Consider the following 15,188-nt stretch of genomic DNA (forward strand, 5'->3'; position numbering starts at 1 on the left):
TTTCTTTTTCCCTATTTGCAACAATTATTTTACTTATAATTCGAGAGAGTAGGGGGAATTGGGTGGATGGGATGCCTGTATAGTGTATATGCATACCTTAGAGCTAGGGTTTACAGTATCGGAAACTGTTGTGAATGAAATGGGATTAAGGATTGGTAAAAATGTAAGATCAGGTAACATGGAAGAGAATCAGTAATTTAGCTTCTTAGAAGACTTGATAAATTAATACGAAGAGAATCAGTAAAAATGTAAGATCAGGTAACATGGAAGAGAATCAGTAATGTAAGATCAGGTAACATGTAAGACTTGAGGCAAATAAAACAAGTCAAGGAGGTGATTTGGTATTTAAAAAAAAAAAAAAAAAAAAAAAACTCATTGAGACGAATAAAATTAGATCTTATGTGACTATGTATGTTCTTATATAGAGAAATTTAGAAAATTCCCTCTAATTTTAATAGTCAGAAGATTATAAATGGAACTAACATTATGAAACGGAAGGAGTATTATACTACGAAGTAGTTACGTATGGTAAAATGTTATACATAGTATTACATTTTAACTACATTACATTGGCTTATCAATATCTGAGCATAGATATTCAAACTTTCAAAGTGTTACTTCTAGCATTAATTCTGAAATATTGGTGATTCATGTATATAATGAATATGAGCTCAAACTACGATCATTAATGTGCAAGATTCAGTATTGGTAATGGCCATCAAATTAACGGCGACAAATAACCAACAGTACTAAGCAAATATTGCCTTGGAATCATCCTCTACTATTATTTCCCACAATGTTTTTTGAAGCCTTAATTATGAATCCGAACCATCTCTTTCCCTATCTCCATCTGCAAACTTGTCCCCATGCCATTTGAGGAAGCCATCAACAAGAGCAACTCTCATCCATGCATGACGGCAGCTCTGAGCTGCTTCAGGAACAGTAAGCCAGAATCTATTTCGCATGCTTTGCTCAGGCCACGATCCAAGTTCTTCCTTGACTAGCATAGCAAACATAGCTGCTTTACACAATCCTTCTGGGCAGAATTCATCTTGATGAGTTTTGCTTTTGAATTTGTAGTACCCAAGAAGATCCTGAAAAGAAGGAAATAAAGCATGATTGAACTAAAGTTCCAACCAGTTGAAGATCCCGGGGGCTGGGGGTGGTCGTGGAAAAGAACAAGATATTATTAGAAAATTAACAATATCCCCATTAATGCGAAAACCAGAATAGTGTTCAATAACTTAAATCTCCATACAAAAAGATCCACCACATACATCATAGATCAAGTTTGTCAAGTTAGATATGCATGTGGGAATCTATAAGAAAGAATTATCAAGCAATTACTAATATGACATTAAAGCATACAAGAGGAAACAAAATGATGAGGAGAAGTTGGTATACAAAATATGACTTCAATCTGTGGATAAAGGCAGCCATGATTAGCATCAAAGTCATTACTTTTGTCACTTTCAAAGCCCTTCCCCTGGCCTATTAGTCTAATACATCAAGCATCATTCTACTTAAACGATAATAAATGAAAACTTTCTTTATACTAATGTTACATAAATAAAAATATAATTACTTATGAGAGCTCGAGACCAAATAACTTTTCAATCCTAAAACGTCTCTTCTTTCCATGACACACCTTCCCTAGCCCTTGAACCTTGGAAATGTTAAGCAATGACCTCTATTCTAAAAAATAAGTACTAAATCCTGGATCAGCAAATCATTGGCATCCTTCTCTCTTACAGCAGTCCAATCTAGTGTCTCAATCTGCACTTATGAGCAACTTAAATAATTATCCTAACACTCATGTGCCTCTTTAATTCTTGCTTCTAGTGTCAATGGAGGGAGTACTAAACTATTTCTGATTATAATCAAAATATTTAAAAACTGTCATAATATAAAAATTATACAAATTTAGAAATATTGTGTAAAAATGATATCACAAGTGGATGTTTCAGTTTTCCAAGTTCTTAAAAAAAAAAAAAGAGTTCCCTTAGAGGCAATGTGTTCGCTTATTGGTTCCTGAACCGCATTCCCAATCGAAGTCCGTACCTGGTAACATTGTCCAAATTCCCTGAAATTCCTCATAACAAACTCGATCATCTTTAGCATCACAAACACGCAAAAGATCCCAAGCAGATTTGTAATCCGATGGTATGTGAAGTGCGCACAGCCCTCAATCAAGTTCTCATTGAATTTATGTTTTACCACTCAGATCAGTCCTCAGTAAAGCTTTAACGCATAATTAACACCCATTGAACAATATTTCCAACCAAAAAAGGATTTTGATTTTTAATTGCCACCTAGTTTTGTGGTTTTGCTTGTGTAGCGTCGTGAACTTACACAGAGATGAGAAATTCGGAAAATTACAAATTGAAAAAAGTACCGTAAAATTAAAGGTGGAACTAGGGAATTTTGACCATTATTGTTTGGACTCAAACATTAAATTCTGTAATATTTCATAAAAGCTACTTAAATTCTACCTCTAATCATTACTAACCCAATACCTTGCTACACTCAAACATTTTCAATTAGCGTTAACCTAAATAAAACTGTCACCTAAAAAACTAGTGCCATACATGACCTGTCCAGCGATTATGAACCAAATACATTGCTAGCAGTTAGGGGAAAAAAATACCTCCAATTCAAGGTGCCCATTTCACTGAATTCTATAGAACAATAAGACATTTTAAAGCAACATGTGAAAACAAAAAGATCATACCATAAGATCTCCTTTTACTCCAGCTTCTTCAACTGCTTCTCTTGCAGCTGCCTCCTCAACAGTTTCATCATTTTCCCATCCCCCCTATGAAAAAAGCAACAAAAGGTGAGGGAGAGTTTTAAAATAATGATAAAATATGCGATTCAAGGCATGACATGCACACATACGTACCCAAAATCTGCAAGCCAAACTTAAAAGCAGATGTAAGAAAGGAAGCTGTAAGAGTAATTTAAATACCCCTAAAAGGATTTTAAAAAATTGAGTGAGGAAAACTTTTATACAGGTATCATTATTCTAGTGTTTTGTGTGATTCATGTCCTAGTAGGATTACAAAAGATAGTTTAACACGATGAAATTAAAAGGGATTTCTTCTCTTACATGAATAAATGCGGAGAATCAACATGAGATAAGATAAATGAAATTAAAAGGGTTTTCCATCTCTTCCTCGAATAAAGTAGGGTTCACATGAAAACTTTACACTGGATAATTTCACTGACGAAATAGCCTATTGACATATAAATTCCTCGTTGAGATGACCCGTGGAAAATGTAACCTTTTTATCCAGGTCAAACATGTAATTTTGTGCTTCTACTACAGAATTCTACGATTCTAGTATAATAGCTAAGAAAGTTCAATCAAAACTAGATCATAAATGCTCCATATTTAATATACAGCATGTCCAATGTAAAATTAAGTAGGTTTCTTAAAAAAAAAAAAAAAAATCACTTAGATTTACAATAATCCAACAAACTGATTAATTCCAGTCCTATCACCTTTCTAAAGCTCTACTTGATCTTGGAGGGAGGCCCACAAGAGCCAATGGTGATAAAAAGCACATAAAAGAAATCAAGGTGATCATCTATCATCACATCATGTGTCGGAATGAGTGAATCAGTAGAGAAAGCTGGGAAGGTGAAGATTAATATGATTCAAGTAAATTGACAACAATAAAATTGCCTAAGAAAAGAGTGGTTAAAAAAGGTGTACAAGATGAATTATTTACAAGGGAGATAACAATGAAAGAACTGTGATTCACTACCAATGAAGTACTCTAGATATAATCACATAATATGATTAAAAAAACAAAAAAAAAAAAAAAAACCTCACATAAGATAAATATGGTATGTGGTTAAAAGAGCATATGAATAAAAAAAATGAAGTACAATCTTTCAACATACTTTCAAAAGTTCGAGATTATAAACTTTTTTTTTTTTTTAAAATCAAAACTGTTCTGCATATAGTGATGAATAAAGAAAGTTCATGGTTCACTCAATTTCATGAACATAACATATTATAAACTCCTTGTAGAAACTAAAGTTCTCATTATCAAACACACATGAAGAGAAGATAATATTCCACCCTTATAGCCTTATTTCTAAAACAATAATTGTTTTGGGACCAAAAGAGCAACTACACCAATAAACTTCTCGAGATGCCCAGATAATTTGCTCTCTCTCTTTACATGTCTACAAGTCTATATCTCTGTTGATATTTCTTCTTTAAAGGACAAAATCAATCAACATTTTCCCATATAATTAATATATTAATATTTCAAATATTATGATCCCTTTGTTATTAGTAGTATATGTAGCTTGAACTTTACGCTTCCCAACACAAAACTTTGACCATTAATATATTTAATATTGTGTAATAATTGCTCCCTCCTCAAAATACTTGCCCCAATTTTTATTTAGAAATGTCTCAGATTAGTCACTTTACCTCACTTAGGACAACGTTTTCTCTACATTCTTACACTCATTTATTCAGTTTTCCTTACCGCATTTTCACAATTCTTAACATTTATCCCATTCTATCATGTAGTAAATATATTGAAATATTGGGAGCATAAAAAGTTGATACTTAATACTCTTCTATTTGCAACTGATATAAAAGAAAGGTCCCATAACCAAAAGCCAAATAAAGCAATGTTGTAGCAAGTATTATGCAACTTGCCAAAAAGAAATATGTGCAATTAAAAGAGAACAATTAAAAGAGAACAAAAGATGTACTTTGAAAGTATATATCAAGACAAATCTTATAAGATCCTTTATGAATTTATTTATTTTTTTTTATTTTTTTTTTAGAACAAGGTAATCAAAGGGGATTTATGTAAATATTGAGATCTTAGTCACCTATAAAACCAATTAATTCTAACACCAAAAAAAAAAACAAAAAAAAAGTAATTTTGGTAATTTGGTCGACAAAAACAATATAGTAGTTTCATTTTAGTCTATGAAATAAGCATCCAACCCAATCGCTTCAAAATTTCTTCCAACTAGTGGTGTCCCTATCAAATCATAAACGAGATAAACATGTTTCTCCCCTGCTTAATAATGAATAGTGAATAATATGGAATTAGTTTTAAGACTTAAAAAATTTGTTTTGGGGGGGGGGGGTGAGGAAGTGCTAATTTTCATGGAACAGATAATAAAGTAAGAAAAATTGCAATTAAGTACAAATCATAAAACCAACACTAAATCTCAATATAAGACCTTCAATGGAGAAGGGAATAGAAAGAAGTCAGATTGTTATTTCCAGCCTCACAAGGGTCATAAAAAGGAGTAGATAATATCTCTAATTTGGATTTTTTATTCAACACACCTAATTTGGATATTAAAAGGAAAAAATGGCACCTATTAAAGGAATAAAATAGAAAGATAATAGCATTTTGAAATCTAAATAGAATACCAATCAAATGAATATTTAATATCTTTAATTGATTGATGCCTTTTCATCCTACCGGATAAAAAAAATCATCATAATATTCTCCTTAGTTTGAAGTTTCCAAAACAAGATACCTAAACCAGAAACACAATCTTTGGGCGAGAGCTTCATCAAAGATTACACAACATTTTAGTGGGTAGCATCATCAATTGATGGTCAACATAGAGGCTGCTTTTATGAAAACATAAGAAGAAGATTCAATTTAATAGGATTATTTGCATGTAAGTGACTACTGACCTCCCAAGTAAACTATATGGTCATGATTCATGGTTAAATAAAAAAATGCCAAGTGCCAATGTATAAAAAATTATTTCATGAAGAATGTATAAAATATTCTCCATACCTTAGGAAAGAGAAGACCTGGACCACTCTGTGAGTTGATCATAAGTACCTCGATATTACTCTCTGAATCGTCATTACTATTGTCCTCGCCATTTCTATATCTGAATGGTATACACCTGCCATGAGATATTTTGCTAAATCAGATCCAATGGGTTAACAATACCTTTTGACTCCAATGAGACATCACATATACATCAATATATCATTAAGAAAAGGAAACAAGTAATATGCAACTAGAAGCAAACATAACAGATTGTAAAAGTGAATAGCTATCACAAATTGTTTATCAAACATTCACTAGTTTGCTCAGCACTTATCATAAATTAATAAACCCAATATTCAAACAATAAATACCCTTAGACCATTGAATCTATATGTTAGACTAAATAGTCCTTGCCAAGAGTTTACATCCTTGTTGGGGCATTGTTAATGATTGCTTAGAAAGCTCAACCTGCTTCCTGCCCGCTAAACGTACTCTGACTTAAATTTAGGCAGCGGCATAATAAAGCTAACAGGTGATTTGTAAAATAGACACCTTAGGAATCTCATGATATTGCTTTCACTCGGGTCTTAAAAGCTTAAATAAACTAACCCTAGAGGACTTAGCAAGCATGTAAGCATGGCATTACTGGTTATAAAGGCACAATTTAGCTGAGGAAAGCTAAACAGACTTGAAGATAATGTACACTTATACATATTGTAGAATTTGTAGTATGACCAATAACAGATAGTGGTGTAACAATCGTGTTTAACTCTCCACTTTAGTCATTTAGTTTAACTGCGTGGTCCAAAAGGTAGTAATTAGCAGTTACTAGACCTGGCAAATGGGTCATTCCAGTCGGGTATTGGTCGGGTCAAGTTCGGGTCGGGTTGGGTCATTTCGGGTTTCGGGTTGATTTCGGGTCGGTTGATAATCGAGTCGGGGCGGTATCGGGTCAACAGTTCTGGTCGAGTCAATTTGGGTCGGGTCAATTTTCGGGAGCAAATTTTGAGTCAACTTCGGGTCGGGTCATATTCGGGTCGATGCATTGGGTTAGATTCAACTCTGTATATATATATTTATTTATTTTTTGACGAGAAACTCACTATATTTATTAAGGCTACTTTTTTCATGGAATATACTCATCATAGTAATTGTTAGAATTTTATTAACCTTGTTTTTTTTTTTTTTTTGTTTAGATTGAGAATCAATTTCAGGATCTCCCGAAACAAAGAGAGATGCTCTAACTAATTGAACTCTGTTATTGACCTTAGTTTTAAACTTTTAATACTCTTATTATCATTGTCACTGTTCACTGTTGTAATAATTTCTTTGTATTATTCTTATAATAATCTATAATATAATCTATGTCTTTTAAGTGCTCCATTAATTTTAACGGGACATAGGCATGCCGTGTAGGAAATTGATCAATAATAGACTTCCTATTATAATTATCAGTAATTTACATTATAGAATTTTACCAATTGAATATTTTTAAATATTTATTGTGGTGGCGATTTCAACAAGTACACACAATGACACAAGAGTGACAAGACTATATATTTTTTTTTCTAATAAAGACTTAAAGAGTAGTAGCGTGGATGGACGCCAAGTCGCCAAGTAGACTTACTCGCACTGTGAACTTTTCTTAACCGATTCGATCAGATATATGTTATGACATGCTTCGTTTGAAAAAAAAAACCTAATTACGAATTTACACTCCCTAAAAAAAAAACCTACACCCTAAATCTTCCTCAACTATTTTCACTCTCTCTTTTGTCTTCACTCTTCTGACTTCTATAATCTTATGCTACTCATCTTATCTCAAGCGCTCCGGCAAGGCAAGGTTTCCCTCTTTCTATCTTCCTCTTCTTTATTGCGGTTTTTTGTTTCAAATTTTATGATTTTCAATTCAAGTTTTGTGATTGATTGATGTTAATTTGATACTTTGAGATTAGGTTTTGATTTTGCAATTTTTTTCACTAATAGGAAGCCAATTCACGAGCTTCCTGTACTTGAGGTGCGCTTAATTTGATTTGCATGTGGTTCTCCATTCCCTCAGTTGAGAGCTTTCTCTCCTCCATTGAAGCCAACCTTTGAGGTAAAGATTTTCTTTTTAGATTATCGAATATCAATCAATGTCTCAATTTAGAGCTTAATTCAGATTATCAGATTTAAGCTTTTTGAAAAGATGGCCAATTTAGGGTTCTTGAGTATAATATTTAGGCCATTTTTCTTGAATAAGAGACTGTTAAGGTTTTTTCGTTTCACAGTTCTGAGCTCAAAAACTTTGTATATGTATGACTAGATAAAGTAGCTTGAATTGGGATTGTGAAAGCTTCCTTTCTTGCATCGTATGACTAAACTGCTTCTCAACTAGTCATAATTGTTAAGCTCTGAACTACTTACGTGGTTCTCAGTTCTCACTGCATTGTCTGTTGAAATATGAACCTATTTCAGTGTTAGAATTTCATATCCTAATGATTGGGAATAAATTCTGCCATATTTTCATCATGATCAGAAGTTATTCCAAACTCTTTTAGGTTTCTCTATGACCATCAAGACCCCTTTGTTTTTGCTGTTCCCCTTTTTTTTCATGAAATAATTGATTACATCTTCATCTTTAAAAACAGAAGGTTGCTTTTCCCACTGCACACCTTATCTTAATCTGACAATAACTAATGATATTATTCTGGCTTTTTTTGCAGCAATGGATGATCATATTATTTACGACGAGCCTATTATTTCACCAGAGGGAACAGAGGATGAGTGTACACCAGAGGAAGAAGCCAATGTTCGTACACAAGAGGAAGAAGCCAATGTTCGTACACAAGAGGAAGAAGCCGGTGATCCTGAACTTACAATTGAAAACAACAATATTAGCACTATGGAATCTGGATTTCAAGCTGTAGAAAAGAAACGGAGTCTAGTTTGGCGGGAATTCTTCACGTTTGACAAGACAGAATCTAGTGATGGGAAACAAAGGTCAATTTGCAAACATTGCCAAAAAGCATCCTTCATAACCGACCCCCATTATGGAACCCAAAATATGCAAAGACATCTACAAAAATGCACTGCATATGAGTAATATTTGAAAAACCAAGGAGGTAACGGTTCAAACAAAAGTAAAATCTTTAACCAAATTGTTTAAAAATGCATAAAACTTTGAAGGCTCAGTTAAAGGAAACACTTAGTAAAGTCTCTAGTCGTATCTCATTAACATGTGATATGTGGACCTCTTGTCAAACCGAGGGATATTTTGTGTCTGACACCTCACTATGTGGATGATAATTGGAAATTAATTTATTTATTTTTTTTGAAAAGAATTGGAAATTAATTAGTACAGTGCTTAACTTTAGTCATATTGATTCACCACACCCTGGAAAGACCATGTATGCTACTGTGTTGTCCATGCTTTAAGATTGGGGAATTGATGATAAGATTTTTTTACTTCACATTAGACAATGCCTCTAGTAATGATAGAATGCAAGATTATTTGAAGGAAACTCTACTTGCACGAAATGCTATGTTCCAGGGCATATAGCTTATAAAGATGGACTATTAAATCCCAAACCGCAAGCGAAAATTCGATTATTTTGCGGTAATTGTTCTTCTCTTATTTTATTTTGACATCTGTGCATGTCTTTTAGCCGTTCTCGGGAACTTGAAACAATTTAAGCATAATTTGCCTCCTTTTAAACATCAGCTTTTGACAAACCCTTCAAATCCTTATTAGGATTAAAGCCTATCATAATTACTTATGCTTGGATCTTTTAGCATGTTGGCTAGTAAATGGAGAGAGTTATTTTGTATTTGTATGCCTATATTAAAGCTTTTGTAGAAAAGATCTATTGACCTGGAAACTTGGGCAAGTTGATGCGTCTGCTCTTTTTTATTTTATTAGAATTAGAAGTTATATACTAGCTTGTTGTGAAGAGGTATTCTGAGCTTTTTGACGTTGTAGCTGTGATTAATTAAAGATACTTGAAAAGTACTCCGTACTTTTTTTTAATTGCCAAGCCTTTATGTTTTGTACTCTGTTGTTACGAGCTGAACTCTTTTTCTTGGAACTTCATTAGAAAATTACTTTATTTCTTCTCGATTCCATGTGATGGGAGATTGTCTTCCTAATTGCTTTTGCCTGTTTTTCCTATTTGTTATAGATCTTGTCACTCATCCAATTACATGATGTTCTACTCTACTTCAACACTTTTTCTTCTCTCTAGTGTTTTTTTGGGAAAGTCAAAATGTTGGACCCTTGTGACTTTCTCATATTAAAGTTGAAGAAAAACTAAGAAGCACTTCTATAAAATCACACACCACACCACCTGCAGGTCATTATGTGAAATTACTAGTTATAATACCTGGCTATTTGGCAAATAACTTATATTTGCCTTCTGTTTTTCTTGTGTTTACTTTATTTTTTCTGTCAATTATAATCCTTTTGATTATCCTTCATTCTTAATCTATTGATTCGACTGTTTTTTACATATTTGCCTTCTGTTTTTCTTGTGTTTACTTAATTTTTTCTATCAATTACTGGTTTTTTTATGAATATAAGTAGTTCTTATTAAGATTATAAGTTAAGTTTATGTTATAAGTTAAGTAGTTGTTATTAAGATTACAAGTTAAGTTTATGTTGTTTTGTTTGGTGATGTGTTTTATGGTTTGTCGTTGACTTGTTGTGTTGAATTCAGGAATATGACCATAAAGAGGCCTCATCTTCTTTTGATGAGAGGTCAATATTGGATGTTTACCTTGAGGACCCTAAACTAGATCGGAAAGCGGAGCTTGACATATTAGCTTTTTGGAAAGAAAATGAGCATCGATATAAAGGCCTTTTTCATTTGGCTAGAGATATTTTGGCCGTGCCCTTGACAACCGTCGCTTCCGAATCAACTTTCAGCATTGGGAGTCGAGTATTGAATACATGGAAAAGTTCATCAATTCCTAAAAATGTGGAGGCTTTAATAACAACTCGTAGTTGGATGTACTCTTTTGAAAGTAAGTATTTTTTTATGTTATTTTAAAATATGTATATTCATATTCCTGCATTCTTGTTTAGAGCTATACATTCTTGTTTCTTTATTTTATCATTTATAGTGTATATGCTTATATTATTGTTTTTATATTTATGTAGCAAATGAGGATGATGGATTTTTTGGTTCTTATGTGGATTGGGCGGCGGCTCCAAGTGTTAATTGTCAACAATTTTAAGAGTAGAATATTGGAATATAATTATTTAGAATATTTTGTAATTTCATTTGGTATTGAACATTATGTACGCATGATTATTGTACTATTTTTTTTCTAGACTTTGTGAGAATTGTGACATTTATTTCAAGCTTTAGTAAATTTTTTTCTCATCTTATGGACAAACTCCGTAGAATAATCGTTAAATTTCAATCTTTTTACGAATTATTAATAACTTATAAAGAGAAAAGGCCGAAGAAATCGAGAAAAGTAATGCTCAAAATATAAAAATTACTCACACTGTTACACATTACAAATTAAAAAAAAAAAAAATTGTGTGATTGCGGCTATTTTCTATTTCGGCTTCCTCAGGTCAAATCGTTAGCTTAAATAGATTTTGGTCATTTCAGGTATAAGGTAATCTTAGTTCACACTTTGGGTTTCGAGTCTATTTGGGTCAATTAATTCAAGTTAAAGGTCCGGTCACTTTGGGTATCGGGTCAACTTCGGGTCGTGTCAAGTTCAGGTCTCGGGTCACTTTGGGTCACGGGTCAACTTCGGGTCGGGTCGGGTTGATTTCGGGTCACTGTTTTCGGGTCGATTTCGGGTCATGGGTCGGGTCATCGAGATTGCCGGTAGTTACCGGCTTACCACTCTAGAGCTAGATCATCAAAAGGGAAATTATAAAAGACAAAGCACCCCCCACAAGTCGAGAACTTATTATATTAAACACTTCAAAAGATCTTACAATTACATTTTTGTATTTGTTGGAAAAAAAAGCCCCATCTAAATGACCCCTCAGCATTATAGTATAATACTCTATAAATGCTATATGTGATCAACCTTTGGAAACCAAAGGTGCTTCATCAAGAGTTGGCCAAAATGAATTTAATTGCTCACTTAAATAATAAGCTTATAAGAAAAGAGCTAAAATGATTCATAATCACCAACTCAAAGCTAGAATTTAATTAGATTCAGTTCCAGGATCAACATATATCAAAGTAGTCATTAATGAACTGAACTGAACTAAACTGACTGATTGGAGCTGAGCTGAAATGAATTGTTTATGAGAGAAGGAAATTAGGAACTGAACTGATTGGAGCTGAGCTGAAATTAAGCTGAACTAAACAGGTCATAATTGAATATTCTAGGTGACTATTCAAGTTAGCTCATAATTGAATACTAGGCCAGTTATCCTAACAAGATTATGAATTCTTGATACATTCATTTTGGACCAATAATATCCAATGTCTTTTAACACTGATATCAGAATCCAAATAGCATAGCAAAGGCCTAAGCTTACTCTCACTAAACTTCTAGTATAAGATTCGCCTATGCAAAATTTTATTGGACAAGAAAAATGTACTCTTATTAATTACACTCTCTATGTAAAAAATAATAATAAAAAACTAGAAGAATCGTAGACAGTAGGAATTAGTGCACTCCTCATTCTAAACTGCTAAAGATGGGGCTTGTGACAAAGTGAGTTTTCCTTCCGAATTCTTATGTGTGCATCCCATGTGTTGAGCAATATATCCACTCCCCTCCCTCCACCCCCCCCACCCCGCGCGCGCGCGGGCACTTTGAGCTAAAGCATGCATGATATTTACTCATGGGTCCAACAATACAACAACCTCGAAAAGAAGATTTTGCCCAACTATTACTATTACTCCTTTAATTAGCCTTTTGAAGAATGTTGATTGTTGAATGCCTATCTAATACTACATAACTTCTATTCCTCAAGAACATTTTCTCTAATACTTTTTTTTTTGCCAACATGTTCTCCATCAACCTCTCTACCAATTTTGAACTTCAACTAATAAAGGACAAGTTTTATACCTCCAAACTACCATAAATTTAATTGGACTTGTTTTAGTTGCAATCACAACAGCAACAATCTTTATTCCAAGAGCATGTACTCAAACCTCTCAAATACACAACCACACCTAATCCTTATCCTACAACTTAAAGTAACACCGACTCAATAGCTACATAAAGAAAATGAACAACAGATTTCAAGTCAATTATGTTGTCTAAAATCAATTCCTTTCACCAATCACAATGTTGAACAAGAAAATATAATACAGGCAGCCTAAACACAGAAACCAAAAGCATAACCCAAATCACTTGTATGCTCAATTGTCAAAAAAGACTAAGGTTTCTCAGCTAAGTAGCTAACCAATGAGATAACCAAGAATTGTCAACCAAATAATATTTTACAATAAAAAAATTCAAAATATTCATATAGACCTTTTCAAATGAGAATAAGGTTTCTCAGTTTGCTAATAAATCAAACATGAAGGTGACAGCCAAAAATTAATAATCACAATGAAAACATCTCGGAAATCGATCAAACTGTTAAAGAGCAAAAATATAAATACCCACATTGGCACAATTTAGACCAAAAATGTAACAATCAACACAAAAACCCCAACAAAAGAAACTATCACTGCTCCATATTGACCTAAAATACAATGACAACTACATTCGGAAAACGACAATGGCAAAAACAAAATTCCCATTATATTTAATAAGAATAACACAACACATCAAATCAACCAAAAAAAAAACACACTTCATATCACAGGACAAAATATACATTAAGTCATATCATTAAACATAGAAAATAACAAAAAAAAAAAAACTAAAATTAAAGTGTAAAGATGGAAAAAGAGAAAGATAGAGAATACCCAGCAACAAGGCGACAGCCATCATTATATCTTTGTTGAAGACGACCCGTGCGGGCCACCAAATCAGACATGCTCAAAAAATAAAAAACTTCGTATATAAAATCAAAATTCAAAGAATTGGGTTTTCTTATGCATTCAAAAGGGTACACCCAGAAATCAAAGAAACATCAAAATTGTCATTTGATTTGTTTCTGAACAAAAAATCTGCAGAATTTTCTTGGTTTTTTTAGTGGGTTTTGGGTAATATGGGTAATCAGCAAACATTGGCTCAAAATTCTCAATTTTTATGATTTATAAAAGAGTAAGAATTGAAATTGATGTGGGTCAAAAGAAGTATGAGCAGAAAATAATTGACGGAAGAGAGAGAGAGAAAGAGAGGAGGAGGAGAAGAAGGCGGTGACAGCGGATCGGAGGGAAGAAACTGAGCGATGACCGGGGGAGATGGTGGGTCAAACTCACGTGGGTTGGATCAGAAAATGGGTAATTGGGTCTACAAATGTGGGCCATTCTTTGTTACTTTTATACCAATGAAAATGACTTTGTTACATGTGGGCCTCTAGTCTACCCTAGTTTTGTGCAAAAGTGGATTTGGAATTTGGATGGATGGTTCTAACTCTTTTTTTTTTTTTTTAAGTTTTTTTTTTTTTTTAAGTTTTTTTTTTTTTTTGGGGGGGGGGGGCGAATTGGTGAGTGTACTTGAGTCATGTTCTTTTGAGCCACCGTGGTTAGATTTGGTAACGAGTTGTTCAGGTTTGGCCAATTCAGGTTGGGTTTCTTAATATTCAAGTCGGAATCGAGTTGAGTTAATTCGGGTCTCAAGCCAGTTTCAGGTCAATGGTTATTCGGGTCGGGTATCAGGTCAACACGTTGGGTCGGATTAGTTTTCGGGTCCAATAGTCGGGTCAAGTTGGTTTAGGTTGAGTTCAAGTTGGGTCAATTCGGGCCGGGTCCATCTTCGTCTATGTCATGTGGAAACTTGACCAATAATATACTATCTATTATGATTACGGAGTATCAAGAAGTACAAAATATAACAATTAAATATTAATAAAATATTTATTAGACAATTCCAACAATACTATACACAAAAGATTGTATTGTTTCATTTGTATAATCACTATTACTGATTAATTGGTCAAAAATTCAAATTAGTTTAAGTGAGTAGTGGTGTTTTGAAAATAAAAAAGTGAATAGTGGAAAAAATTTCAATGTACTTAAAAAAAAGAGTAATAATAACAATAACAATAATAGTAACAAGTGTTTTTAATCAAGTGAAACTCTATGAATTACGAGTACTAAATTACACGCACATTCCAACAATACTATACACACAGGATTTTATTATTTAGGTTATTTTCGATAAGTGTTTATCCGAGTAAATTAATTAAGCCCTAAATCAGTTAGGTAAGTATCAGTTAATTTTGGGCGGGGTCATTTTAGGTATAGTTCGGGTCACTTCGGGTTTCGGGTTTGTTTGGGTCAATCAATTTGGGTTAAGATTAGGTCGGGTCACTTCGAGTTTCGGGTC

At 33.2% G+C, this 15,188-nt stretch overlaps 1 protein-coding gene across 1 annotated transcript; it reads right to left on the reverse strand.

The window, feature by feature from the left end:
• Positions 1-117: 117 nt before the first annotated feature.
• On the reverse strand, positions 118-14,743 carry LOC110738407 (nudix hydrolase 16, mitochondrial-like). The gene is made up of 4 exons (XM_021918797.1): positions 13,661-14,743; positions 5,799-5,913; positions 2,732-2,815; positions 118-1,094 (listed from the first exon to the last, which is right to left on the reverse strand). The coding sequence occupies exons 1-4, from the start codon at positions 13,729-13,731 to the stop codon at positions 816-818; spliced, it is 549 nt and encodes a 182-aa protein (XP_021774489.1). The 5' UTR covers positions 13,732-14,743; the 3' UTR covers positions 118-815.
• Positions 14,744-15,188: the final 445 nt, after the last annotated feature.

Source organism: Chenopodium quinoa, unplaced genomic scaffold (assembly GCF_001683475.1).
Source record: "Chenopodium quinoa cultivar QQ74 unplaced genomic scaffold, ASM168347v1, whole genome shotgun sequence".
NCBI classification, from domain to species: Eukaryota; Viridiplantae; Streptophyta; class Magnoliopsida; order Caryophyllales; family Amaranthaceae; genus Chenopodium; species Chenopodium quinoa.